Source organism: Zeus faber (assembly GCF_960531495.2).
Source record: "Zeus faber genome assembly, chromosome: 18".
NCBI lineage: Eukaryota > Metazoa > Chordata > Actinopteri > Zeiformes > Zeidae > Zeus > Zeus faber.
Window position 1 is genome coordinate 18,218,050 of NC_137210.1, and position 26,016 is coordinate 18,244,065.

Below are 26,016 nucleotides of genomic sequence, written 5' to 3' on the forward strand. Positions count from 1 at the left end.
GCATGGTTGTGTTATGACGCCATCTTTCCCCACATTTGTTGCTTTTCTAATATTTATATATCTAGAGTTTTTACATGGCACAAGTTGTTGTTTTTTGCTCTTTTTTTTACCAGTGCTGATGAGTGTAAACTAGTTAACATGTTTTTCATCTGTATTTACAGTAAAATGAAGAAAATGTACAAGACTCCATGGCATACACAACTTTCAACATTAAGTACGAATACATTTTGATCCCTCTGTACAAACTAACATTAGTTTACTATTATTATTATTTCATGTCTTTCTTTCTTTCTTTCGTTTGTTTGTTTTGTTTTTTTACAGATATGAGTTCACGATCCATTTTGGCTTCTGCACGTATACATACACATTCTCCATCCTGGCTCTTACCGCGTACCCTTCCTCACATGACTCACTCTTTCTCCGGGCTATCACAGCTACGGGTTTCCGGAAGATAAAAATAAATCTAACATCTAGACAGAGCAAGGACGCATGTTTTTTTTTGTTTTTTTTCTTTTTTTAAACAATAGTGTCCAGAACGCTCACATCAACACACCCACTGCAGGATTCCATCTTTTCAATTAAAAGAAATAATAAAAAAAAAAAAAAAAAAAAAAATCAACATTCCTCGATTTCCTTCTTTGGCTCACATTCCGTCTTTCCATCTGCTTCTATCACTCGGTTGAACTCCCTCCCATCATTCACTTGAAACAAACACACAGGAAAAAAAGTTCATGAAATAGTTCATCAGTTTTTCGGGAAAGATGAGGATCCTTCTCGTGGGCGATGGATCCAGGGCTCCCACCCGCAGATCAGAGAACCCGCGGAGAAAAAGAGCCCTCATCCCATCGCTCCTCTCCCAAACCCCCCCAAATCCAGGCCTATACCCAGGAGTCGGGGGAGCCCGGGTAGTGCTCGGCCCGGTAGGAAGGCCTCCGCGTGCCGGAGTAAAAGTCCACGTAGTTGGTGGTGGATTTGAGTCCGTGCGGCTGGGAGGCATAGTCCGCCGTGGGAGGGTAGGTGATGACCTCCTCCATGTAGGGGTCATCGTAGCCGTGGGGGTGCTGCAGGTACATTCTGTAGGTGTCGTAGCCCCTTCTGCCCGGCTCCTCCGCGTAGTACACCGGCTGCGGGGGGGGGGGGGATAAAAAAAAGAAATAAAAAAAAAAAAAGAAATATTTAAGTTGGTTGAGCTGCTCCGACTGGAATGCAATCAAGAACTCAAGAGGAAGGGGAAAAAAATACAGTGTTAGACTCAGGCTTTATTCACCAAGTATGTTTATACGGACAAGGAAACGTGCCTCACAGAACACACAGTAAAATAGAGTAAACAATTTAAAAAAACACAAGTAAAAAGTAAGAGCAATATTCACAAAAAATATATTGACTAAGTAATATCTATAATAACAGTATTCTCAATGAGTGCAACAGGCCAGCAGCATACCCACAGAGCTAGAGGGTGCAAATAGTAACGATAAATAAATATTTAAATATTGAATATAAACAGTGGGTGAATGAATAACATTAGCATTTTATTATCAATATTCAAATCATTTCATTTTAAAATGAATAGAAGAGTGAATGGAAAAATCCTCTTTTTCAGTTTATAGCAATCGGTGGCTGTTTTGACTGCAAACTCGTTTGTTATGGTTTTTTTTTTTTGTTGTTGTATTTTTGATTATTACGCCGTCTTTTCAGGCGAGGGTTTCCCACTCCGTTGGCACAATTGGATCACGGACGAAATTAGCTCAGGGTCAAATCGCAGCCAGAAGCCGCCGCGACAGCCATCACTGAAACTAATTGCCTCCGATGGACTCAGGCAGGAGACAGGAAGTAATGCAAAATAAATAAATAAATACAAATAAAAATGTTTGTCTCCAAAAACACGGCACGACATCTTCACCGTCTTTGCGACGCGGCCTGGCGTCAACCGGTACGGGTGTGCCGGGATTGAGGACGCCGTGGAAGAACACCGCTTCCTCCCCCCCTCCACCTCTCGCTCCCGTCCCGCTGATAGGGAGCGGACACGCATGGACGCGTCCCACAACGACAGGTGCCCGATCATCGCATCAAACCCAGATCATCCCGATCCCGGCAGTCACATTCACTACGGCTCAGACAAAGGCTGATGAACCGGGGTCGCTCCAGACACCCCCGTTCATCCGCGGCAGAATATGTGTCAGTCTCCTTGTGTTAGATTAGTGGAGCGGAAGAGATAGCCAAGAGCCTCTGCAGCCGCATGGGTTTTTTTCGTACGATTCCTGTTAAATCCTGAAACATTTGTTTTCACTTTAAATGCTTGGCTTGGAAAAAAAAAAAACCAAAAAAACAAAAAACCCTTGATTTGGGCAAGCTCAGGAGGGAGGAAAGAATGCAGTAAAAAAAAAAAAATAATAATAATAAAAATAATAAATAAACAATATTTAGTTATATTTACCTGTGTTCTCCTGGGTTCCTCTCTCGTGGGTGAGGAGTAGTAAAATGGAGGTTTCCCAGAGCCTGAAAAAATAAAAACAAATACAAGCTTTACTGCATATCAAATATACTGTATATATACTGTATATATAGCACTTTGTGGAAATAAAAGCTTCACAGAACCCCTTAGGCCTGACGTCTGTGTTTGAACACTGCTTTTGCTGCGCCGGGCACAAGAATAACACCAAATAATAGAGTTGGCTTCCAGCGCTTTGCGGTTTCCAAAACCCCCGGGATGGGTATTTTTCTGTCTAACCAGCGGAGTCGCTGAAGCAGTTTTCCACTCGGCGATGTGGTCTGGGGAATGTGGAGGCTGCAGCCCTGTACTCGGTGCACTCCGGCTCCGGTTGCCGAGGGCTCTTCATATCGACGCGGAATTGCACTTCTGTTGCCCCCGCACCCTCCATGACCGCTATCCTAATGTTCACGGGGCCGCCTTGGTACTCTGTTTACGATGGCACCTTTGAAGGCGCCCCGGAGAGAATGAGTGTGAGGACAGGCCGCTCCACTCCCAGAAACTCCCTTCCCTGCATATTAACGAGGGCCGAGTCGTACTTTTACGTGAGTCGACCCTCTCCTCGCGACCATCCTTGTCAGGGTTAATAAGAGAGAAGGGGAGTTTGCTGGCGACCGGGGCGAGAGGGAGGGCATGGAATCTGTTTGGAGTGCGCTGAGGGATGAAACGGATCACAGCCTTTCGCAGAGGGGCCCCCGGGGCTCCCTCTGATTACAGTCTGGTGCACACGGCAGACACGCTTTGAATTAAATTCCAAAGAGTTTTTTTTAACCGATACGGAGGCCGATGCGCACGGCCACCCGTGCGGCGCGCTCCCATACTGTACCTGTGTACTGGTTTTTATGTACGCTGTTGTCCCCCGGGTAGTTATAAAATTGCATAGTTGAGTGTGTCCTCTGATAATCGGAGCGATTCTCTTTGACGCCGAGAACGGCGGGGGAGGAGGTGGCGCTGCCAGCTGGGGAAGAGAGAGAGAGAGACAGAGGCAGAAGCAGCAGAATGACATTTCAGAACTTCCAAAAGTCTGATTTGTTTAATTAGTACAGTACTAATGTTTTTTTTTTTTTCTAACTTTGTTCTGGGGGACCAGAAAATGACAAAGCGTCGTGACCCAACTAACAAAGCCCCTCATACTGTATATGAACCACGAGCAGGGCCAATCTGTGAGTAAATGAATATTTCGGGGCATTTCCCCGCTGTCATTAATTCCTGCATTAAACGCTGATGTTGTAGATTGAGTAGGTGGAATCGGTTGGATCCCCACGATTTTTTTCAAACATTTCTCATGTCTCAGAGGTGGTTTCCGTTGATCCTCGACGCCGGGTGGCTATTTTGTCGTTATTTGGGCTCCAACCCACCAGGGTGGTTGACGGGCGACATCTGGATGGTGCTGGTGGGGAGCGTGGGCTGGGACTTGAACCTGTCCCGTTCTAGTGTCGACACCGGGGTGAGGAAATGGTTTTGGTTCCATCCGTCCTGTTTTTCACAGCAGATACAAGCACCGGGGGGTTATAATAGCTGAAAGGTGATATTCAAGTCGTAGTTATTTATCATGTTCATTAATATTGTGATAATCTTTCCAGCCTTTTTTCCCCGCAGACGCACAGAATCTCAACTTTGAAAATATTTCTAACAGATGCTCCAAATTGGACTTGTTCCAAATGAGAGTGCTTAATAGGAGTACACATTTTCTTGCCAGGCCTTTCTTGCAAAATCTTGGCTTTGATGTTCCTTCCATTCATGTCATTTGTAATTCTGTTTCAGGCGACGGGGCAGCAGGATTAAACTAGACATTTTCCATTTATTATTTTTAGGCCTTTCAAACCATTTAGAATAGGAAATTACGGATAAAAGTATATTATTAATATATATATACTTAAAAGCGTATCATTCAGGCATGGCCAGAATCAATATATGGACATTTGAATTTCAGTGGAAATGCTTTTGATACCCATACAGTGGTGGGCTGGTGTTTCAAAGGGGGGGCACTATGCCACCGTCAATAAGATATTAAAGCATAGCCACGAAACACACGCTGTAATCCTTACTTTTTTGTAGATGGTGCGCAGATCCCTGTACTGCCACAGCGTGTTGAGCACCTGAGCAGCTGCCTTCACCACCTTCATAGAGTACCTGCAGAACACAGAGGCGCGGGGACGTCTGAGCACTTTTGAAACATATCAGCCTCAATTATTCAGTGAGAAATGTCTGTTTTTTACGTATAAAGACGGAGGGTGTGTTCAGGCTGCTCAAGCCAGAGTACCGCTGGAGTAACAGTTGGCTACTGTGGGAACAGCTGGGGTGCCCTGGGATGTTAAAAACACACAAAACCACCTTGCTTCCCCTAGGCTGTGGAGCCTTGTTGGCTATGTGTCCATGCTGCTCATTAGTGTGTTTACATGTGTGCGTTTCTTTTTGTGTATATGCATACCATGTGTGTTGTGTGGAGATTACAGTACGGTTTAATTTTTCCCCTCGAAAATGTTCTATCATTTTCTCATGACATTTTCTTTCCTGGGAAAAGAAGCACACTATCCTGGGAATTGGACTTGTTGTCAGCGTTCAAAACGCATTAGTCATATTTCAAACAACACTAAATGCAACAAGGGGAAATATGGGTTCCCAAACGGACCGCTTCAGTGTATTATTTGGTGGTATTATTATTAATAATAATAATAATAATAATAATAATAATAAGGCAAAAGAACGGCATTTATATTAACCAACATTAGAATGAACATAATGTAAAATTTGCATGCAGCTTGAATTTGGCTATAGCTGCCAGCCGCTGACTCCTTTGAGGAATATGAAATGCCAAGTTCATTGCCCGTGATCTGTCTGCTTAGAACAGCCTCATGGATGGAAGTGATATTTGACAATTCTTCATTGTATAAATAAACAAAATTTGTTAAAGCAAGTAATTTGGCTTTACCCAAAATCATTCTATTAAGCTGAGACAGACTTATAGCCTATAAAACATTAGAGATAGGACTATGCAAAGAAGCTTGCAGGCTATGTCTGCCAGGGGCTAAACAGGCAAAAACAAAATAGTCATAGGCTTAATAACTGACATGACTATTTTTACAACTCACTTCACTTCCTTAATCTTTTTTCTTTGCAAGAGCACTTTCAAGAAGCACAGTGCGTGGACGGCCTCTGAGCTCAGGCGATTTCTGATCTTTATAAGGAATTGTCCAGAGACAGAATATACTCTCAAGACAGCTGCTGCAAACACTTTACTTAAAAACATTTTTTTTAACATAGGCAATGCCTATGTTGGGAAAAAAAATAAACTTTAGGCCGACAGATTTTCAAAATATAGGCCAATTCCAATATGTTCTAAATGTAATATTTTCTAAATGTTTCCCATTATTATATTTCCCGGGAAACAGGAAACGGTTTGGATAGGCATTCCCGGGAATCCCGTTTCCAGGGATTAAACCTTAAGATTACAGTTACCTAAGGCAGGGAGGGGTTCCTTAACCACTAGGTAGACTGAGGACCGTGCCTATTATAAACTGTGATATAGTTTGTTTGGAGTGAAAATTTATGGCTGACACACACACACACACACACACACACACACACCCACACACACACACACACACACACTAAATGTCATACATATCTAAATGCCTAATATACGTCTAAAATAAATAAATAGGTATTGAAAAAATGTAAAAGGAAACAATGAAAATCATTTGCTTGGTGCACATGCTATATTTTATTCTTTTCATTATCGTGTTTAATTTTGTATTATTTTATCTTTTTAAATTGTATTTTCATTTTATGTTTTACTCTCTGTTCCGCCTCCAGGTGGGGAGTTCGTATTGTGACATCATAGCATTGTGATGATAGTATGACATCAGAACACAGACAGATAAGATGGTCCGACATAAGACACACGCAGGCAATCAAGATTCAAGACCCAGACAAACATCTCTCCCATCAGCCTCGTCACTGCCTTTGAGAAAGCACAGTCTGTGAGTTGATTCATGTTACGTGTTACATGTTCAGGTATTAACAGGTTATTTACATCTGCATAGACACTGGTCCTTAATCTACATATTTCTGTACCGTTCCACAGTTTGACACCGCTTTCATTAAAGGTACCAAAAGTGAGCTCCTGTCTCCGGAGAATTATTGGAAGAGCGTTTAGCTCGCTGTATAGTCATGTACGGCTACACGTGGTGAGGGCAGAAGACTGCGAAGCATCAAGTTGCATCTCCTGTATGAATTGTGCTATCTCAAAATAAAGTTTTATTATTATTATTATTATAATAATAATAATAATACATATTTTATTTTGCGGCTGACCCCTTGCAATTCCTTCACAGACCCCTAGGGAGCAGCATACCCCCGAATGGGAGCCCCTGGCGTACAGCACTACAGCTAGATGTCCCCTACTGTACGTGGTGGTGGTGTGTGTGTGTGTGTGTGTATCTGCGGGTCTGCGTCCTTCCTGCATGAATCTAGCAACGCATACTGTATTCACATTAACAGCTTATCTACATTCCGTCCGTCTCCCTTGGGAACCAAACGTCTGCGTCGTAGACTCACCTGTCCCGGCCCTTGGTGATGTTCACCAGCTTCTCAATGCCACCCGTGTCGGCCAGCGCCTTGGCGTTCTCCATGTTCTTGCTGGTGACCTCGTGCAGCGTGCAGCAGATGGCCGCCACCGTCTCGTCGGAGAGCAGGGTGGTGCTCCCCCCCGGGAGCCGGTTGACCAGGTCCCTCATGGCGTACTTCCCTGGAAGTGCAAATGAAGAGAGTGGCAGAGAGCGGGAGGGATAAAAGTGTGATAAGGCTACAGCAATCCATCAGAGTTTAATGTACGAGCAGAGGGCGGGGTAATCTGGCTGGAGTTTTCTGCACACACACACACACACTTGACACATTCAGAGTTTATTTTTTTAAATGGTACATAATGCATTAGCAGAACGCTGCCAGGGTGACCTAAAGCACTGGGTGTGCTTTTAATACCGATACATATATTCAGCTCTGGGCTGCATCGAGGCGGCAGTTTTTCTTTCCTAAATGACATTGGCTTCCAGTCCCTGGGGAATCCACACTTTCTGCCACTGAAAAGCCCAGCCTCCCCTATCTCGCCTCTTAACCCAGCCGAGCCTCTACAAGCCCGTAACGCATTTAACTTTAGATATATATATATACACACACGCACGCCCCTCTGCCTACAGGCGTCAGCGTGCCACGCGGCAACTCCCGACTTCCCATTAATTCTACGCCAGCACGTAAAACCTTTTTTTTTTTCCCCTTCTCCCCCCTCTCTGTAAAGTGAGCCAGGTGTAAGAACTGAAATCCGATTTGAACTTGATGAGGTGAAAAATGTATTAAGGGGCTGAGATGGTGAGAAGTCAACACACAGGGCTTTTTGTTTTCTCCATTTAATTGGAAACATGTATTTGAAGCGGTTTCTGGTCGTGCTACGTGCGTATCTGGTGTGTACAACGGGCTCACTGCAGCCGAATGAAAGGTGCAGTTATCACAGACTGCGGCCATTGGGGCAAGTACCTTTTTATTGTACTTTCAACTTCTATATTTCAAACAGGCACATTACTAAAAGAATATAAATAAATCTGGATTTATATTTATATTCATTCATTCAAAAGCAAACCAATCCACTGAACCAATCAGATTGTATTTCTGTATTATAGGCTCGCTTAAATCAGGACACTGGATATGACCAGTACTTTTAGTACCTAACAGCAAGTTGTTACTTTACTTTTACTCCAGTGGAAATGTCGGTGTGGTTCTGTCGCCGCCACTAGATTCATTTTGTGTCAGGTGTGTTTGTACCTTTTACTGATGTAAAAGCTCTTGAGTACTTCTCCCACCGCTGGTCTGTGGTGTCTCATAGTTTAGGTTTGTATAGCTCATTACTAATCTCAGCATCATAATTCTTCTGCAATCCCCAATTTCAGTGATCTGACAGCAAAAGCAATTCTGCAGTGGTAAGTTTCCAATCCACAATAAAACAATTTCAAATGTGTTTTACATTTGCAACCAAATCGACTATCACTGCTCTGGGTTACTGCATACGGCGCTGTATAGCGGTTCTGGTTGGTATTGCTGTGCCGTACTGTTGTATACTGTACAGCTCCATACACATACTATTCACATGCACTTTAATGCAGAAGTCATCTATATATACAAATAGCCTATCCCATATACATAACTATTCCCTTCTATTTTGTACCCCCACTTTGTATTATCTTTTTTAGTTATTTTAATTTTATCTATATTCCATTCACTAACCATTACGTTTTAGGGAATCTTGTTTCAGTAAGCTATTTAGGAATTAGGTTAGCTATTAACTAATATGCATAATCTCCCGCTGCGTTGCAAAGACATTTCACTGCATACAGTATATGTATGTGACGAATAAACCTCTTGAATCAATCTGAATAAGCCTATTTTGGAACACGAGTCAAGAGCCGACACAATTCTACAAACCGTAGCTCGGGTAAACAAGTTAAAGTTTAATTTAGAGAAGACTTTCCCCACCGATGAGCTCCTTGTTCCTGACGTCCAGGGCCATGTTCCTCAGCGCCGTGGCCACGGAGCAGACCACGCGGTCGTTGTCCATCCGCAGCAACTCCACCAGGATGGGAAGCCCCTTCTCCTTACGCACGGCCGCTCGGATGTACGCCGCAAACTGCACACACACACACACACACACACACACACACACACACACACACACACACACACACACACACACACACACACACACACACACACACACACACACACACACACACACACACACACACACACTTAAATCCAAATGCATGCACACAAGTACGGAACAGGAGGTGTGGAGATCACATGCTGATGTGATGCAGGGGAGCTGAGCTGTTAAATTCGCTTTAACCGGCGGAGCAGATTCCCCGTCACCTAGGATACAGCATGTTAAAGGGGCAAATTGACTTTTAGCCCGTTTACCCCCCAGCACACACATTCTATAAAGCTCACTATTTTGAAATGTTGCCTCCCATTTACAGTTTTGGGCAAATTCGAAGGGTTTTTACTCCATTCAAAATTACACAAACTTTACTTAGAATGAAAGTTATTTTATCTTATCTAGTTCTGTTTTAAAAGGTGGAAGCGGCACTGCTTTTAAACTAGAATTCACAAATACAAAATACGCCGAAACTAAGTAACTCAGACAAAAATACGCGTTACTGCCGTATAGTTCGTATGAATTTTTTCTTTGTGTGCCGCTCGAAGAGACGTCCGCACCTTCCAGTTCCCGGCGGACAGGTTCTGCAGAGAGCCGGCGGCGCCCTCCAGCGTGGCGGGGTTGGAGCTCTCGGCGAGCAGCGTCAGGTAGGGCTTCACCACCGCCGGGTGCCACAGCATCTCCGCCCCCTTAGGAGACTTGGAGAACCCGGGGATAGGACCCACGCCGTCCCACTATGAAGAAAATAAAATAGACGTGTTCAGGTCGTTCACATATTCCCCCCACAGAGTGGAATCAGAACATTAACCTTAATCTTGTTTTTCGATCATCGAGAGTAATGCAGCTACCCCATTGTACTGTGTACGGTGTGCGGCGGTCGACTGACGCCATTCTGAAGCCCATCACCCATGTAGACTCCCAATAATTAGGGGTGCCAGCCAGGCCTCTCTCCTGACATTTGAGATTGGACAGTCAAGTCTTTTTTCAATATTATAAATCAAACCACACGAAGGACGCACACCAATCAAAGTGTCAAAAAGTGTTAAAATCCAGGCTGTCACAATATGCATGTAGATATGAGTCTTGTGTGAGGTTGTGAGGTTGTGACTGTGTGTACGTACAGCATGTACCGCTTGCAAATGTATTAAAAGGTTTTTTTTTTAATAGATCCTATATATTTCATTGTCTCCAAAGAGAATGACGACACATAACAGGAACCACAGTTGGAAGAAACGCTCACCGATAAGTTCCGTCCTCGTAAAACCAGACTCAATAATAATAAATCAAAGCGAAAAACACATAAGACGGCCGCCGTGATCGCTCGTCGCCCTGCGCCCTTCCCTCCGGCGGGGCCCCACTCACCGTGTCTTCCTGCAAACTCTTTTTCTTCCTCTTCTTCTTCCTCCCCCAGCAGCTGGAGTCCGCCTCCTTATTGGGCGACTCGCTGGCCAGCAGCCCGTCCACCTCCTGGCCGGCGATCAGCCGGGACGGCGGCATCTCCAGCTCCAGGCGATACGACAGGTTCCTCAGAGTGCAAATACAGTTCTCCACGATCTGGAGAGGGAGAGGGGAAGGGAGAGGGGTGAGGAATGACGAGCGATTGCGAGGGAGACGGGTTTAGAAGGAAGGGTTTTTTGTTTTTTTTTGTAAAAATGAACGGGCGCAGTACACCCAGCCATGTGTGGTACCTCAGCCTGCGCCGCCAATCAATTAGGGACGGGACTCCAGGGTCTCAGGGAAAGAAAGGGGGATAGTCTGGACCCTGACAAATGGATTTAATTCCACGCCGTTTGAGTTCCGCCTCGCGAGATGTCGACGAGCGTTTGGGGCGTGACAGAAACGATGGTGGTCGACCCCCCGGAGGAAGCTTCCTCTACATTACAGTTGATCCCCTTTACGTTTCCTCCTGTCACGTCACGGCGCACGGCGTGTTCTGCGGCGTGTTCCGCAGATTTGATTCACATTTCAACTGCTGGCTCAGAGACGGTTGGTGTGTGAAGTCAATGAACTCTCCGAAATCCAGCTGCTGACGACAGGGCGTCCATGGCTCCTGGCTCGGGGCGAGGCACGACGCCGTCCGATTGGGTTTTATAGGAGGGCGGTTCAGGCAAATGTAATGAAAGCGTCAGAACCGGCTGAGTGGGATTTTTTCCGTCAAGATGGAGCACGTCTTCCCCCCTCGCTTAAGAGTGCACGTGTGCGTGCGTGCGTGCCTGTGTGTGTGTGTGTGTAAATGTGTTTGTTTACCTTGCTGTCAAAGTCTGAGGTGTTGACGCAGGCCTTGATGACGTAGAGGAGCGAGTCCACAAGGCCTTCACAAGTGCGCATCTGTTTTCGGGCCTCCTCGCCAGCGGAGCTCAGGTTCCTTCGAAACAGCACACGCACACGCACACGCGCACACACACACTATAGATTTTTTTGGGAACACGCACAAAGCTAAAATTCTTAAATCTATGTTAACCAATACTCATTGTGTATGTGTTCTGCTAGGATGTATGATGTGGGTTTAACTTTCCCCAATTCCCCATACGTAATGTACGCACGCACGCACGCACCCACACAAACACACACACACAGCTGCACTGGCTGCGGCCAATTAGAGGCCCGAGCTCAGTATCTTCAAAGGATTAAGCCCTGGGAGACTGACTGGAAGAACTGCGTCAAGTTTAACTGTATCACTATGTCTGTGCAAATGTTGCATCTTCTATTTAAAACAGAACACTGGAGGTCATTCTAGCTGGTGGCTTACAACACAGACCATGGTATTTTGAAGCAAAACTAAGTTCCCTCACAACGCTGCTCATGTAACAATGATGTGCATTGTGGGAGGTGTGTGGAATACACCATTTTCACTCCCCTAGTGATTCTTCAGGGATTCACAACCTTTTTGTGCGCCAAGGACTCACAACTTGGTACGCATTCGACAACAGATTCCATCGTCTCTGTGACCCCAACCTGAGTTTATTAAGTTTATTCTTATTGAATAACCTTTAGTCCAAACCTCCATACCTGTCTATACTATAGTTACCATGATAACAATGAAACTAGGGTCATAATAGTCGTTACTGTACCTTCTAATGCCGCTGACATCTTTCAAAGTAAATAACAGTGAAGTTTAACAAGTAACATTTTTGCTGGGGACACCCTGGCACCTCTTGATTTAACCCCGGGGGTCCCTGAACCCCTGGTTGAGAACCACTGCCCCAGACAAACAAGTCAGACCAGTTGTCGGCCTCTAATGTGTTAGGACTGTAACACTCATTTATTTGGTTTACGTCAGTGTCGCATGCGTTTTGCCACACGTGCATTAACTCCAACCGTCCACAAGGGGGCGCTGGTGGCCAGTGGGTTGTGTCCAGAGCTCACCTCAGGCAGCCCGTGGTGTTTCTCAGCACCAGAGAGGAGTGGAACTTGAGCTTGTGGTCGTCATCGAAGGTGGTGCTGCTCCACCCGGAGTGAGGGATGACGACGGTGTTTGTCATGGTCGCTAAGGCGTCGCGGATGATGATCATCTTGACGGCGTCGCACGATGACAGGTTCCACAGCACCCCTGAACGCACGCGCACGCACACGCACACACACACACACACACACACACACACACACACAGATAATGAGTGATGGCCACGCAAGCATCTCCAGTCTTTTGTGTCAGCTGTCCGGTGTAGTTATTGTAACACAAAGATATTAACCACTAACAGCTTTAAAGAGCTTATACCCTGTCTTCCAGCATCAAACACTGATATCAAATGGATTTGGAGCAGGATAACCTGTCGGCAAAAAATTATTCACGTTAAACGGGAAAAAATAGGAAACCTCCTCATGCTTTTGGCTCCAGCAGTTTGAATGAATCAGTTATATAGTAAAGCTTCCCGATATCACATCGCCTTCATTCACTTCAAATGCACTTATGGCAACTACTGAGGATCGCACACAGCCTTTGATGCTGCGTCTGAGGGGGATTAGCCAGCACGTAGCACGTTCTTCTAATTAGAGGTCTCCAACTGGTAGGCTTATTCCGGGGCCCGGGCAGCATCCTGCAGGGCGCAAATAACCTTGGACGGCGCCAACGCTGCGAGAGCGCGGATCCACGGCACAGAAGCGAGGCGAGATAGATGGCTCCGCATCCAAGGCTGCTGCCACAGCGAAAATGACAAAACGACTCGATGAGGACGGAGGTTCCCGAGTTGCCACGTGAGCGCGTGAGTTACGCATTATTGCCATTGTTCTTCGAGCGGCCGCATCTCGATCGCTGCCAAGTTTCCTTTCATTAGATTGAAACCTTTTAACAGTGTTTTGTTTATTTAGCAAACATGAAATAACATCAGAAAGACATTGCGGTTACTCCTTTGTGTTTATACAGTGGGGCAAAAAAGTATTTAGTCAGCCACCAATTGTGCAAGTTCTCCCACTTAAAAAGATGAGAGAGGCCTGTAATTTCATCATAGGTACACCTCGACTATGAGAGACAAAATGAGAAAAAAAAATCCAGAAAATCACATTGTCTGATTTTTAAAGAATTTATTTGCAAATTATAGTGGAAAGTAAGTATTTTGTCAATAACAAAAGTTCACCTCAATACTTTGTTATATACCCTTGGTTTGCAATGACAGAGGTCAAACGTATTCTGTAAGTCTTCACAAGGTTTTCACACACTGTTGCTGGTATTTTGGCCCATTCCTCCACGCAGATCTCCTCTAGAGCAGTGATGTTTTGGGGCTGTCGCTGGGCAACATGGACTTTCAACTCCCTCCAAAGATTTTCTATGGGGTTGAGATCTGGAGACTGGCTAGGCCACTCCAGGACCCTGAAATGCTTCTTACGAAGCCACTCCTTCGTTGCCCGGGCGGTGTGTTTGGGATCATTGACATGCTGAAAGACCCACGTTTCATCTTCAATGCCCTTGCTGATGGAAGGAGGTTTTCACTCAAAATCTCACGATACATGGCCCCATTCATTCTTTCCTTGACACGGATCAGTCGTCCTGGTCCCGTTGCAGAAGAACAGCCCCAAAGCATGATGTTTCCACCCCCATGCTTCACAGTAGGTATGGTGTTCTTATGATGCAACTCAGATTTCTTTCTCCTCCAAACACGACAAGTTGAGTTTTTACGAAAAAGTTATATTTTGGTTTCATCTGACCATATGACATTCTCCCAATCCTCTTCCAAATGCTCTCCAGCAAACTTCAGACAGGCCTGGACATGTACTGGCTTAAGCAGGGGGACACGTCTGGCACTGCAGGATTTGAGTCCCTGGCGGCGTAGTGTGTTACTGATGGTAGCCTTTGTTACTTTGGTCCCAGCTCTCTGCAGGTCATTCACTAGGTCCCCCCGTGTGGTTCTGGGATGTTTGCTCACCGTTCTTGTGATCATTTTGACCCCACGGGGTGAGATCTTGCGTGGAGCCCCAGAACGAGGGAGATTATCAGTGGTCTTGCATGTCTTCCATTTTCTAATAATTGCTCCCACAGTTGATTTCTTCACAACAAGCTGCTTACCTATTGCAGATTCAGTCTTCCCAGCCTGGTGCAGGTCTACAATTTTGTTTCTGGTGTCCTTTGACAGCTCTTTGGTCTTGGCCATAGTGGAGTTTGGAGTGTGACTGTTTGAGGTTGTGGACAGGTGTCTTTTATACCGATAACGAGTTCAAACAGGTGCCATTAATACAGGTAACGAGTGGAGGACAGAGGAGCCTCTTAAAGAAAAAGTTTCAGGTCTGTGAAAACCAGAAATCTTGCTTGTTTGTAGGTGACCAAATACTTATTTTACCGAGGAATTTACCAATTAATTCATTAAAAATCCTACAATGTGATTTCCTGGATTCTTTCCCCCCATTCTGTCTCTCATAGTCAAAGTGTACCTATGATTAAAATTACAGGCCTCTCTCATCTTTTTAAGTGGGAGAACTTGCACAATTGGTGGCTGACTAAATACTTTGTTGCCCCACTGTATGTATAAACATTTGGGTGAACATGTGTGATAAATGTGTGACATAAAAAAAATAATGTTTCAAGCTTTCCCAAACCTTTATTATGTCTAGTTCATTTCTATTTCTGTGTTCATTTCCTCTCCGGTGCCTGTTTCTCCTTTGTCTAATTGAACCGGTAGAGATGGTGATATTCTCTCATCCGGCCCCGGGGCCCCGTTTAGCCTCCGTACACGGATCTATCTGTTGGCCAAACAGCGCCTCCACCAGTCATTTAATCAACAATTAACTTCATTCTTCATTATCCTTTTTTTTTCTTTTTTCTTTCCCCACATTTAATCGAAGTGCCTCGACAGCTTTCATTAAAAAAAAAAAAAGAAAAAACTTAAATCTTAAATGAGGGCAGGAAAGCTATGATTATTCATTGTGCTTTCAATAAATAGATCAAGACAATATGCCACATCCGGGGCTGGAGCTGCACTTGGTGCTCTCCAGTTAATATGCATCATGTGTTTCTTATCTCGGCCTGCCAGGGCTGTTTGAGTGAGTGTGTGTGAGTGTGTGTGTGTGTGTGTGTGTGTGTGTGTGTGTGTGTGTGTGTGTGTGTGTGTGAGTATGTGGGGGGGGGGGGGGGGGGCGAATGCCGACACGCTCGCATCAGCGTGCCGAGTATCTCTCCCCTCCATTCTAGCTCCGGGTTCATTTCAATCAAACATTTCAGCAGTGATTGAGCACTGGGTCAGACCCATTCACCATTTTTAATCTGTGTGTTTTCTCTTTTCTCTCATGGGACCTTTTGGGGGAGCTGCCCTGAAATTGATCCACTAATGGGCACACGGTGGGCACACACACACACACACACACACACACACACACACACACACACACACACACACACACACACACACACACACACACACACACACACACACACACACACACACACACACACACACACACACACACACACACACCTGGGGTGAAGTGCTTCGAGCCAACTGCCTCGGGTGTCCTTGCTTACTGTAAACTCCGCTGTATCTCTTCCGCCCCTGGTTTGGTTAACACACGCCACGTTTTAAAACTGTATTTTGGAGAGAGAGACAACCTGTCCTCTGCAGGCTCTCAGAGCTGCCTGGCGGAGGCTGCCGCTAAGTGAGAGCATCGATGAGTGAGAGCCACTGAGCTGTGACTGACAATGGTGTCAGGCATGCTACGCCAGCAATACTCACGAGTCACATTTGACAGTCAGATGGAGCCAGCCTGTGTGTGTGTGTGTGTGTGTGTGTGTGTGTGTGTGTGTGTGTGTGTGTGTGTTTGTGTCTGTCTGTCTGTCTGTCTGCCTGCCTGCCTGCCTGCCTGCCTGCCTGCCTGCCTGTCTGTCTGTCTGTCTGTCTGTCTGTCTGTCTGTCTGTCCGTCCAGCCGCCTGTCCGCCTGTCCGCCTGTCCGTCCGTCCGTTTGTGTGTGACTGTGTACCTTAGCTCCATTGCCAAGTCCTGATTCCCCGGTCAGCAGCACCAGACTGTTTTCTGGTACTCTGTTCTGGCCTGGGCTTGAAAACACTGACCTGAGGTAAACAGAATGGCGGGGACGGGGCAATAGTCTCTCAGCGAGATAAGGGCGTGACAGGCACTGAAAGATGAGGCCGGTTGAAATGTCTCTAATAGCTGCGAAAGCAATGATCCGGAGAAAGAACGTGATAATGAAATTTTGGCCGCGCCTGCTGCCATCTAACTTCTAACTTCGACAAATGGATCAAACAATATAATTTACTCAACAATTTGGCCAAAAAGCACAAAGAAGACTCTGTGCTTGAGGCGGCCGTAGGTGTTTGACACAAAATTGGATTTTTGAATGAGGCCAGGATACACAATGCAAAACAACCGCATTTCACATTTTTCGCCTTCCCTTTGCAATGATGCGGATGTAAATGTCTTTCCATCAGCGCTTTTTGACAGGCACTCCGAAATCTGAAAGCTATCCTGCAGGTCCGACATTGAAATAGCGCGACACAGAGGGCGTTTTGTGTCCCGGTTCACAAGTTTAGTCTCAAATAGTGCCTGGTTTTAGTCCAATGCAGAACCTTATTTCCCAGAAGGGCAACATTGATACTCACAAAATAAGGTTAGCCCAGTGGCTAATTGCGAAACACAGGGCTTTTTGACAGCGGGAAAACAAAATCGAAGCCAACATGATCAGGTGGCCGTGTGTACAGAGACTACGAGCGGACACGATCCTCGGCACAGCAACATCTTGTTCGGGTTAAATCCAGACACAGAGTTCACAAACATTCCGTCTGATATCTGTGTTTGTGTCCGTGGTACACACAGAACCAGGCCGTGTCAAAGGCCTGCGGTACAGGCCAGGTGTCACTGACACACCGTCTGATGACAGCGGCCAGAGACCCGGCCTTTTAATCGGCGGGGGCGGGGGCGGGGGTGAGGGAGGGGTCGTTTTGAGGACGGACAGATCGTCGCGGCAGCTGCGACGCGAGGAGCCAGGGTCAGGACGATGCCACCGCGCATGTCCTCATAACAAAACCGCAGCGGGACGCCCTCCTCTCTGCGCCCCCGTCTATCTGCTGCCATCTCTCGGCTGAGCTCATTTTGGACAACCGGTAGCTTATTTTTTTTTTTTTTTTTTACAAACGGGGGTTGGGAAACGCCGGTGAGGTGACGCATAGTGATTTGTGTCTGTTCTAATTAGCACTCGTATTGGGGGATGTCCTTGTCATGCGGCTGAAAGCTCTTTGTGTGAATTGCTTACATGGGCTGTGATTACCTGGAGGTGATGCGGGAGCTCCGACCTTCTCTAATTGCTCCTCAACCCGGGGCCTCATCCAGCAATTAGCCACAGTGGGCTTTCTGACTATTGGCTAAAAGGAAAGATCTTGGCACAGCTTGTATCAAAGCTGTTGACTCTGATTAGATAGAACCGCAATCAGCACTGGAGTGGCCTTTTTAAATATCGTAATGGAGAGGACCCCCACGACAGGCCGTTTGAGACAACATCGGACGGAAGACAAATCCCGCGGGAATTGCTTTTGCCGCGCTCTGATGCCGGGGACGGCTTTCATGACTAAGAAGCCTGAAATTACTTTTCAAACATGGCGCGAGCTCCGGAACGGGCAACGCTCGTGTTCCCCCCGGAAATGTCAGTTGATTATTTTCTCCTTTGGCACGCAGGCAAGATGGAAGCGAAGGAACAAAAACTTTAATTGAAACCGGAGAGTGAAGGCAATCTCTCTCCGCTCAACTGCCGTGCACCAAACAGAGCGTCAAGGGCCGCTGTCCCACGCCCGCGCTCGGGGGTGGAAGGATCGTAGGACTGTAAGCTGAAACCCTTTTTACAACGGAGAAGCGGGGGGGGGGGGGGGGGGGGTGTTCAGAGCCGAGCACAAACAGCTGACTCAGCCACCTGGGAGCCGGCGTCTCAGCTTGCTTATTTCTGTAATGCTCCACCTTGATCCCAACCAACACGGATTTATACCATGTTTGCAGGGCGGAGACGGGCATACAAACACAAGGAAACTGCACACGGTGCACGGATGGGGGCTGCGGCGTGGTGGGGAGAGGGCAGGATGTCAGGGGCAGTTGTTTTCGGATGGAGCAGACTCCCAATTCAGACTAGAAATGAGGGAAAATGAATGTACGCGTTTCCCAGTAGGTCTGAATGTCACTCGGGGGGGGGGGGGATTGCATTGAGATATTTCTCCATTTGTGTCGCCTGGGGGAACCGTGTCCGTAAAGGTCTTTTGCGCCTCTTGTTATCGGTTTACAACCAACCCTCTTCCAGTGTCTTTCCGCGAGTTGGGAAAAGTTCTAACGTCGCCGTTTCAAATCCCTCCCATACGGCGCGGCATCTGTTCCTTCCCAGAAATTAAAATCAGCGCTGGGGGACGTGTGAAGAGCTGCACTCCTCCACCAGGTAGAACCAGAGGCTAAAACAATGTTGTCGTCAGTAGGAACACCTGGCATAATAAACAGGGGGTCTGCAGGTGGCAGAGAGTTTAATGTAATACTTTTTAAGAGCTCTTTCAGACTATTTTTAGAGGTTTCGTTTTTTTTTTACTTAAGAAATGTTGATTCGGATGCAGAAGAACTTTACTCATTTTGACAAAATCAGTAAAATCTGACAAAATGTTTATGTTGAAAGACATAAACATATGAATTAAAACGTATTTAAGGCTATTTAATGACTTTTTAGGCTTTATATTTTCAAAACTTTAATTGCATGTGTGTTGAGTGTCATGAAACCATCCCAATGGGTCTTATAATGTCATTGTTTTGTTTTTTGGTTTATTTTATGATTTTTTTTACATTTCATTGCTTCTCTAATAGACAAAAGAGGATGTTTTTCAATCGCTAAACGGTTTCAAGAAACCGTTTCAGATCATGTGACCTATAGGCACCACAGACACTACAATATGTTTAACCACAAAAGCCTCAGAGGATTCATGAGGAGATCGCTCCACACACACACATCCAGCCCAGCCCGACATCTCCGTCAGCCCCGCCCATTTTCATTCTCTCTACCTTGAACACTGGCACTCCTACCAGGTTAATAATTCACCATTTCCTGGTCGGGTTGTGTAATGAGCCTGTCCTCCGAAACCCCACAGCGGAGCCCCTGAGAACCCAATGTGGGCACAGGGCCCTGAATAATGCAGCAGCGAGATGGTGCCGGATAGGAAGGAATGTGACTTTGCTTCCTTCCTCGACCGAATGGGGGAGGATGATAGAGCAGCCACGGAATCCACAGGAATACTATATCACACTTCATTATATTTAACTTTTCATTATTTAAATCTCACTATAAAGGCAGGAATCTTTGTCTGCCTGTATGTATGTCCTTCGACTATAATATCTCGACAACCGTTCATCTGATCTACTTCACACTTGGCGGGTGTATTGCTGGAGACGCAGGGACGTGCAGTATCGAATTTGGTGCAATTCAGAGACGCGAGAAGACATCTATAAATGAACAGTGAATCTTCGATTGTGGAACACAGGACATTTGGACGGGCATAGTATAGCATATAGTAGGGCATAGTAGTAGTATATATAAAATGGAAAAAAATGTCCATATTATATATATATATATATATATATATATATATATATATATATATATATATATATATATATATATACACACACATATACATATATATACACACATACATACACATACATACATAAATTTTTTGAGATTGAGAAATGCTGATTCTGAAAACGTGTTCCCATGCAGTCGTTGAGGATTGCGGTGAGAAATGAAAATACACTGTTTTTTACAACTTTGAATTCAGGTTGTAAGGGCTGGAAAGATAACAGAAGGGGGAATAACTCAAGAGCGGTGTTTATTCTCACCTGTGACGAGCTCCCTCACTTCGGCGTCCACGGTCTTCCTCAGTAGGCGGAGCAGGGCGGGGATGCCTCCGGCGTTCTTCACGGCGATCTTGTTGTCGTCCATGGCTTTGCCGTAAACTAGGTTCCTCAGAGCTCCACAGGAGTTCTTCTGGACCTCCATAACTTTGTGATCCAGGAGATCCACCAGGTGCTTGATGCCGCCAAGTCGACCCACCTGCAGGAACAGGTAAGCGGGAGCCGCGAGTGACGCACCATCACTGGGTGAGAACAGTCTGAATCTTATGTTATCCCAAACGGACAGAGAAGACAGAGAATTTAGATTAATGTTAAGATTCAGAAATGAATTCTGAATCTGTTAGGGGAGTGGGTCTCAACTGGTGGGTCCCGGTCCAATATATAAATGAATACAACAAAAATAATACTAGAAAAAAATATATAAAAAAATACAATCATACAGCTGTTGGGTCAAATTAAATCAAAGCAACACTTGTTCATGTACAACACAGAAGCTTTAATCAAAGCTGATTTAAGCTAATTTATTTCACAAAATGAATGGTGCAGTAATCCATTATGCATCTGCAAATGGTTCAAATCATTTTTATTATGTTTTTTTTATGTACCAGTTGAGAACTGCTGAATTATGAGGAGGATTTTTTTTATTAATAATATGATTGTCCACCATCGCAAGCAATGCTCAACCCATAATAAGGCCTATGAGCTCATCAAATCCCATTCAAACACTGCAGCGTTTCCCTTTTCATGTCAAAGTTGAGCTTGTGACAAAACATGTTCAAATGCAATAACATTCCAACGGAGGTGTTTTCCCCATTTCATTTCACATCTGAGTAAATGCAAAAATAAATAAATAATAATAATAATCGAATCTGTAACCACACAGAAACTCTCTAACAAATAAATTATAAAATCTCAAAAGGACCCCCACCCCCACCATACACAGCAGAAAAACTTCAGAGAAAAAACCTGACACCAAAAAACGGCACAGCCTTATCAGAGGAAGCTCCCCGCCGCGCACAATATGATATGAATTTATATTATTATGTGGACACCTGAATAAAAAAAATACATTTCTCACGGCTACGGAGCTTATATTCCCTGCACCGCCTTATCCCATCTCGACAGTCTCACCTTGAAATGCATTTAAATGTGTCACAGCAAAGGGAAGAAGAACTTTCAAGTGTTTTGAGAAAAAAGAAACACAGGGTTGGTATGGTCGTCGCATCATGTGTTTGAGTGTTCATGTGCGTCTGCAGTGCTGAGCTCTGGCTATTGTCTTTAGCCTGTTACATAATTTAATATTGTGTCAGTGTGTGTGTGTGTGTGTGTGTGTGTGTGTGACCGAGAGAAATAGATAAATAGAGTTTTTTGTTATTTTTTGTAATGTGTGAAATTGAGGTTGATTTCAGCACACCATGACGACAACTAGGCCCCTGCTGATTGGTCACGACAGTTTTTTTTCTTTTCTTTTCTCCCCCTCCACTTGTTTTCAAGCCGACCACTCCAGCAGCAGTACATGTTCCCTGCCAACTTGAACAATTCCATGGGAGTGTGCAGAGGGATTGAGGTGCTCCGGAAAGCACCTCAAACACACACACACACACACACACACACACACACACCTCTCTGAGATTGCGGTCAGCTGCGCGCCGGGTCCCGGCGACACAATGAAACACGAGCTGATGAGTATTGATTCGGGGGAAATGAAGGTAATGTAGGAGGGCGGCAGTGGCGCCGGCTTCGTGCTTACCTCCACCTTGACGCGGTTATCGCCAAAGCACAGGTGCTGCAGGTAAGCGGCGGCGTTGGCCTGAACGGAGGGAAACTGATGCTGTAGCATGTGAATTACCTCCGGCAGGTCCGGGTCACGCCACGCAAACTCCCTGGGAGCACGAGACACAGAGCACAGAGGAGGAGGAATCAGCACGGAAGCATAAGGGGAGGGGAAAAAATCCTGACAAAGAATCCCAGGGGGCACCGCTTTCCTTTCTCCAATATCCCGCGCCCCACCACCACCACCACCACCACCACCTGACTTCTGCTCCGCGGGGCATAATTAATACATTTTCAACGAAAACGTTTAAGGCCAGAAAATTGAGTGTCACTCACTTGCACATTACTAATTTGCGTTAACGTCCATCCTGTGTGATCAGAAAGAGTCGTATGTCGTACGTCGATATGTTTTCCGATCAATATCCCGGTGTGACCATCTCTTAACATAATCTTTGTACACGAGTTTAGATGGAGGCTACAGGGGAGAGATGCTTGACTCAGAAAGTTACTTCTAATTAACGATTTTATTGCACACCAAGGCTAAATGACAGCATTGCTGCAAAAGCATTTAAATGTAAATGTGATGAGGTCTTAATTGATATTAGCACAGAATAGCAGCAAGATATCAGAAAATGGGTAAAATTGGAAGCAATGATAATGAAGATGTGATTGCAAATTATGTCATATCCGTCGCTCAATCTCAATTGTGTTGGGAAAAACACGAGTTGCCCATTCTAAGATATGAAATCCAAATAATTTGAACCTTTTTAGTCTGACAAACTTCCCCAAATTGCTAAAAAAAGAAAAAAAAAAACAACAACCAAAAAGAAAAAAAAAAACAGACATGGGACCAGATGAGACTAATCTGGTTCTTTTCTGGAGAATATTTTACCACACCATTCATAAGGATGTGAACAGGGTGTCTGGTAAGGTGAGGGAGTCAAACCAGCCAGGGCAGCCTGCACACGCCTGTTGGACGGGGGTGTATCTAGCACTTCATTGCATATTGTAAGAATCTACTGTAACGTGTCCAGGCGTGGGGCAGGTAGCAGGAGAAGTCTGTGGACGGCTGCCCAGAGGCACGTCTGTTTGAATAGTAAGAGGACACCCATGTTGAGCCGTCAGAACAGAGGAGCCTTGTGAGCCTAAGTGGCCCCTCTGGATGACTGGTTTATATAAACAGGGACGGACAATGGGCAAAATTGTGTACACAGGCTCTCCGGGCCGGTAACTTCCTAAATTAAATTTGTCTATCTCATCCAGATCCAGATGAGAAGGTCAACACTGAGATGGGAAAAACAACAACAACAACAAAAAACCTGATCCCTATCCCATTAAAGCCCTTAGATAATTTGATACTTCTACATTATTTTAACATCAGATTGTTGTTCTACCTTTGCAAGGGTTTTTAATCACTATTTTATCACTGTGTTGAATGATAGTTAGAAGTATGATTATCTCAGAACTTCTGTCTAAGAAAATGTGAGGGCAGGGGGTTTCAACGGAAGTCTGTGATACCTCAATCTCGGAACAGATCACTACCAGTATCGGCTATCGGTCTGACAACGATAGACCGTGGGGATGGCGGCCAATATTTCCGGGGTTCCGATGTAGCAAGCGGATGTCCTGGCCAAGACTTCCTCTTCCGTGCGCCCGTCATTGTTTACAGTCAGTGTGGAGGGAAAAAAGAGGCGGAACGCATTTGCCAAAATGCAATCCTGGAAACCCATGGGCTATCATCTGACGACGATTTAGCTTTTTATTAGATCATCTTTTTCTATTTACTACTAACTACTTGTGAAACAATCTAGTTGTCGACATCGTCTCTCAACTCCAACTCTGTTCTCGCGCCTCAAGTTTCTAATCGGACTGTAAACAATGACGGGCGAACGGAAGAGGAAGTCTTGGGCCCGGATATTCGCTGGGGGGCTGCAAATATACTGCCCGGGCTAAGGTTGAGCCCTGCCACACTGGCAACTGGGCAGTGCCGCCATCCCGTCGCCTCTAAAGTAAAGACATGCCTACCTGAACACAGAACACTGACATGAAACGGGACCAGTGCATACCTGGGGTCTTTCTGGATGCTGTCTATGGAGGGTGAACGAGTGGCGTTGTCGTCCATGACAACGGCCTGGCGGGAGTAGTTGGCGTCCGAGGGCCGGTACTGCGTGGAGCGGTAGGGCTCGGCATAGGTGGCTGCGGTGTTGAGAGCGTAGTTGCTTCTTTGGTAGGTCATGGCACTGCGTTGGCTGGAGGTTCTCTGGAGGCTTCCCACACCTGAGGGCCAACAAAACCCAAATCACACCCGTGAGTCTTCAATCGGAACAAAAACACATAAACGGACTCGGGCTCAGACTCTGGCACCCGAGTAATGCGCCGCTTCTGTCCGAGGCAAACTGCAAACCCACACACGGTTGTTCTTAAGGGGCACGGTAAATTCCCCCCGGCCTGGAACCAATTAATGACTAGGCTGAAGCACAACTCTCATAATTCCACGGCACAGAAGACTCCCTCTTCAAAGGCTGTTTGCTTGTTGCTTGTTTTTACGAGGGCAGAGCTCAGCCGTCTGGATCCCGCTGCTTTACAAAGAGGGCTGGAGATTTCAACCTGCTGCAAGGTCCTCAAATCCTTCCCTCATCCCTCTCGCTGCTTTCTTCCACCGTCATCTTTGGCCAACTTTGCCCTATGCCGCAGCAGAGCCACGGTAAACCCGTTTAAGACCGACAGGGACATGGCAGCTGCGAGATCCAAAAAACAACGCGCGCTCTCCCAGATGAGGTCCAACTTCAAGTGTGAGAGCATCTCGGTTCTGCCGCCCTCCTCCAAGTAGCGTCTATTTTCTTCTCCCTCTTCCTTCGAGTGATATTGTGACCCATTTCTTTCCTGCAGCATGTGTCACAAATGCGCACAGAAGAACACACAGGCTGGCAGGGCGCTGCCCTCCTGCTCCTTGGTTGCCACGTGACTGTATCACAAGGCGACTGCCGCTTTGGCCACCGCACTATCTGCCATCTAATTGAGACTGGGCATGTGCGTGCTAAAACTCCCTCCTACCAGAAACCAAGATGTCAACTTACGGCACTGTTCCAAACACACAATGTTTCCACACCAATGCACTGGTTTGTCATGCAGCAGTGCTCTGTTGGATGACAGCTATCTCCACATCTCTTCGGTCAATGAAATAAGGCAAATACAAAACACTAGTTTTGAAAATAAGTAATAAAAATTATGCCTGATGCAATTTAATAACTGCATGATTTGTGCACATTCCACAGGATAAAAATTCTCTCGCTGAGAATTCATTCATTCATTCATTTACTCAATAGATTTGTAATTTTCCAACAGCTGATATGAACTGTGTAATTTGCATTCCATATATCATCTCACCAAGCCGAGGATCAATATTTTCACGAGACGCTGCTTCAATAGCATCAGCATCCAGAAAAAAATAATTTAAAAAAAGCACGGAAGCAAGCGTGGTTACCGCCCATTGAAATGTCATTTTGTCACCATAATAAAAAAACTCTCGGGATGATGTACCGTCTACAAATACTCCACGCTGTGAAATCCAGAACCAACCCCCCTTTCCCTGCAACATGAAAGGCGTAGACATTTTATATACAAGCTATCTGTAGCACTACTGCACCGCATCAATAGCATTCATTACTGGACTTATCATGATCTCTGCTGCGCTAAGACAGAGGCCGAACGGGGAGTGTGTGCATTATGAAGTGTGAGTCGG

At 45.6% G+C, this 26,016-nt stretch overlaps 1 protein-coding gene across 3 annotated transcripts in view; it reads right to left on the minus strand.

Moving 5' to 3' along the window:
• The window catches only part of LOC307244027 (plakophilin-4-like), an 89,235-nt gene continuing 63,219 nt past the window's right edge, over window positions 1–26,016 (minus strand). For 2 of the 3 annotated variants that reach the window (XM_080019001.1, XM_080019003.1), the window contains 14 exons: window positions 24,341–24,551; window positions 22,252–22,384; window positions 20,487–20,700; window positions 12,558–12,741; window positions 11,439–11,556; window positions 10,554–10,745; window positions 9,752–9,925; window positions 9,014–9,164; window positions 7,049–7,238; window positions 4,537–4,621; window positions 3,847–3,964; window positions 3,315–3,446; window positions 2,435–2,496; window positions 1–1,124 (listed from right to left, as the gene is read on the minus strand). In XM_080019001.1, the coding sequence (XP_079875127.1) occupies window positions 879–1,124; window positions 2,435–2,496; window positions 3,315–3,446; window positions 3,847–3,964; window positions 4,537–4,621; window positions 7,049–7,238; window positions 9,014–9,164; window positions 9,752–9,925; window positions 10,554–10,745; window positions 11,439–11,556; window positions 12,558–12,741; window positions 20,487–20,700; window positions 22,252–22,384; window positions 24,341–24,551 (2,210 nt within the window). In that variant the 3' untranslated portion in view covers window positions 1–878. The remainder of the gene's footprint in view (window positions 1,125–2,434; window positions 2,497–3,314; window positions 3,447–3,846; window positions 3,965–4,536; window positions 4,622–7,048; window positions 7,239–9,013; window positions 9,165–9,751; window positions 9,926–10,553; window positions 10,746–11,438; window positions 11,557–12,557; window positions 12,742–20,486; window positions 20,701–22,251; window positions 22,385–24,340; window positions 24,552–26,016) is intronic. The other variant, XM_080019002.1, reaches the window with a different exon arrangement.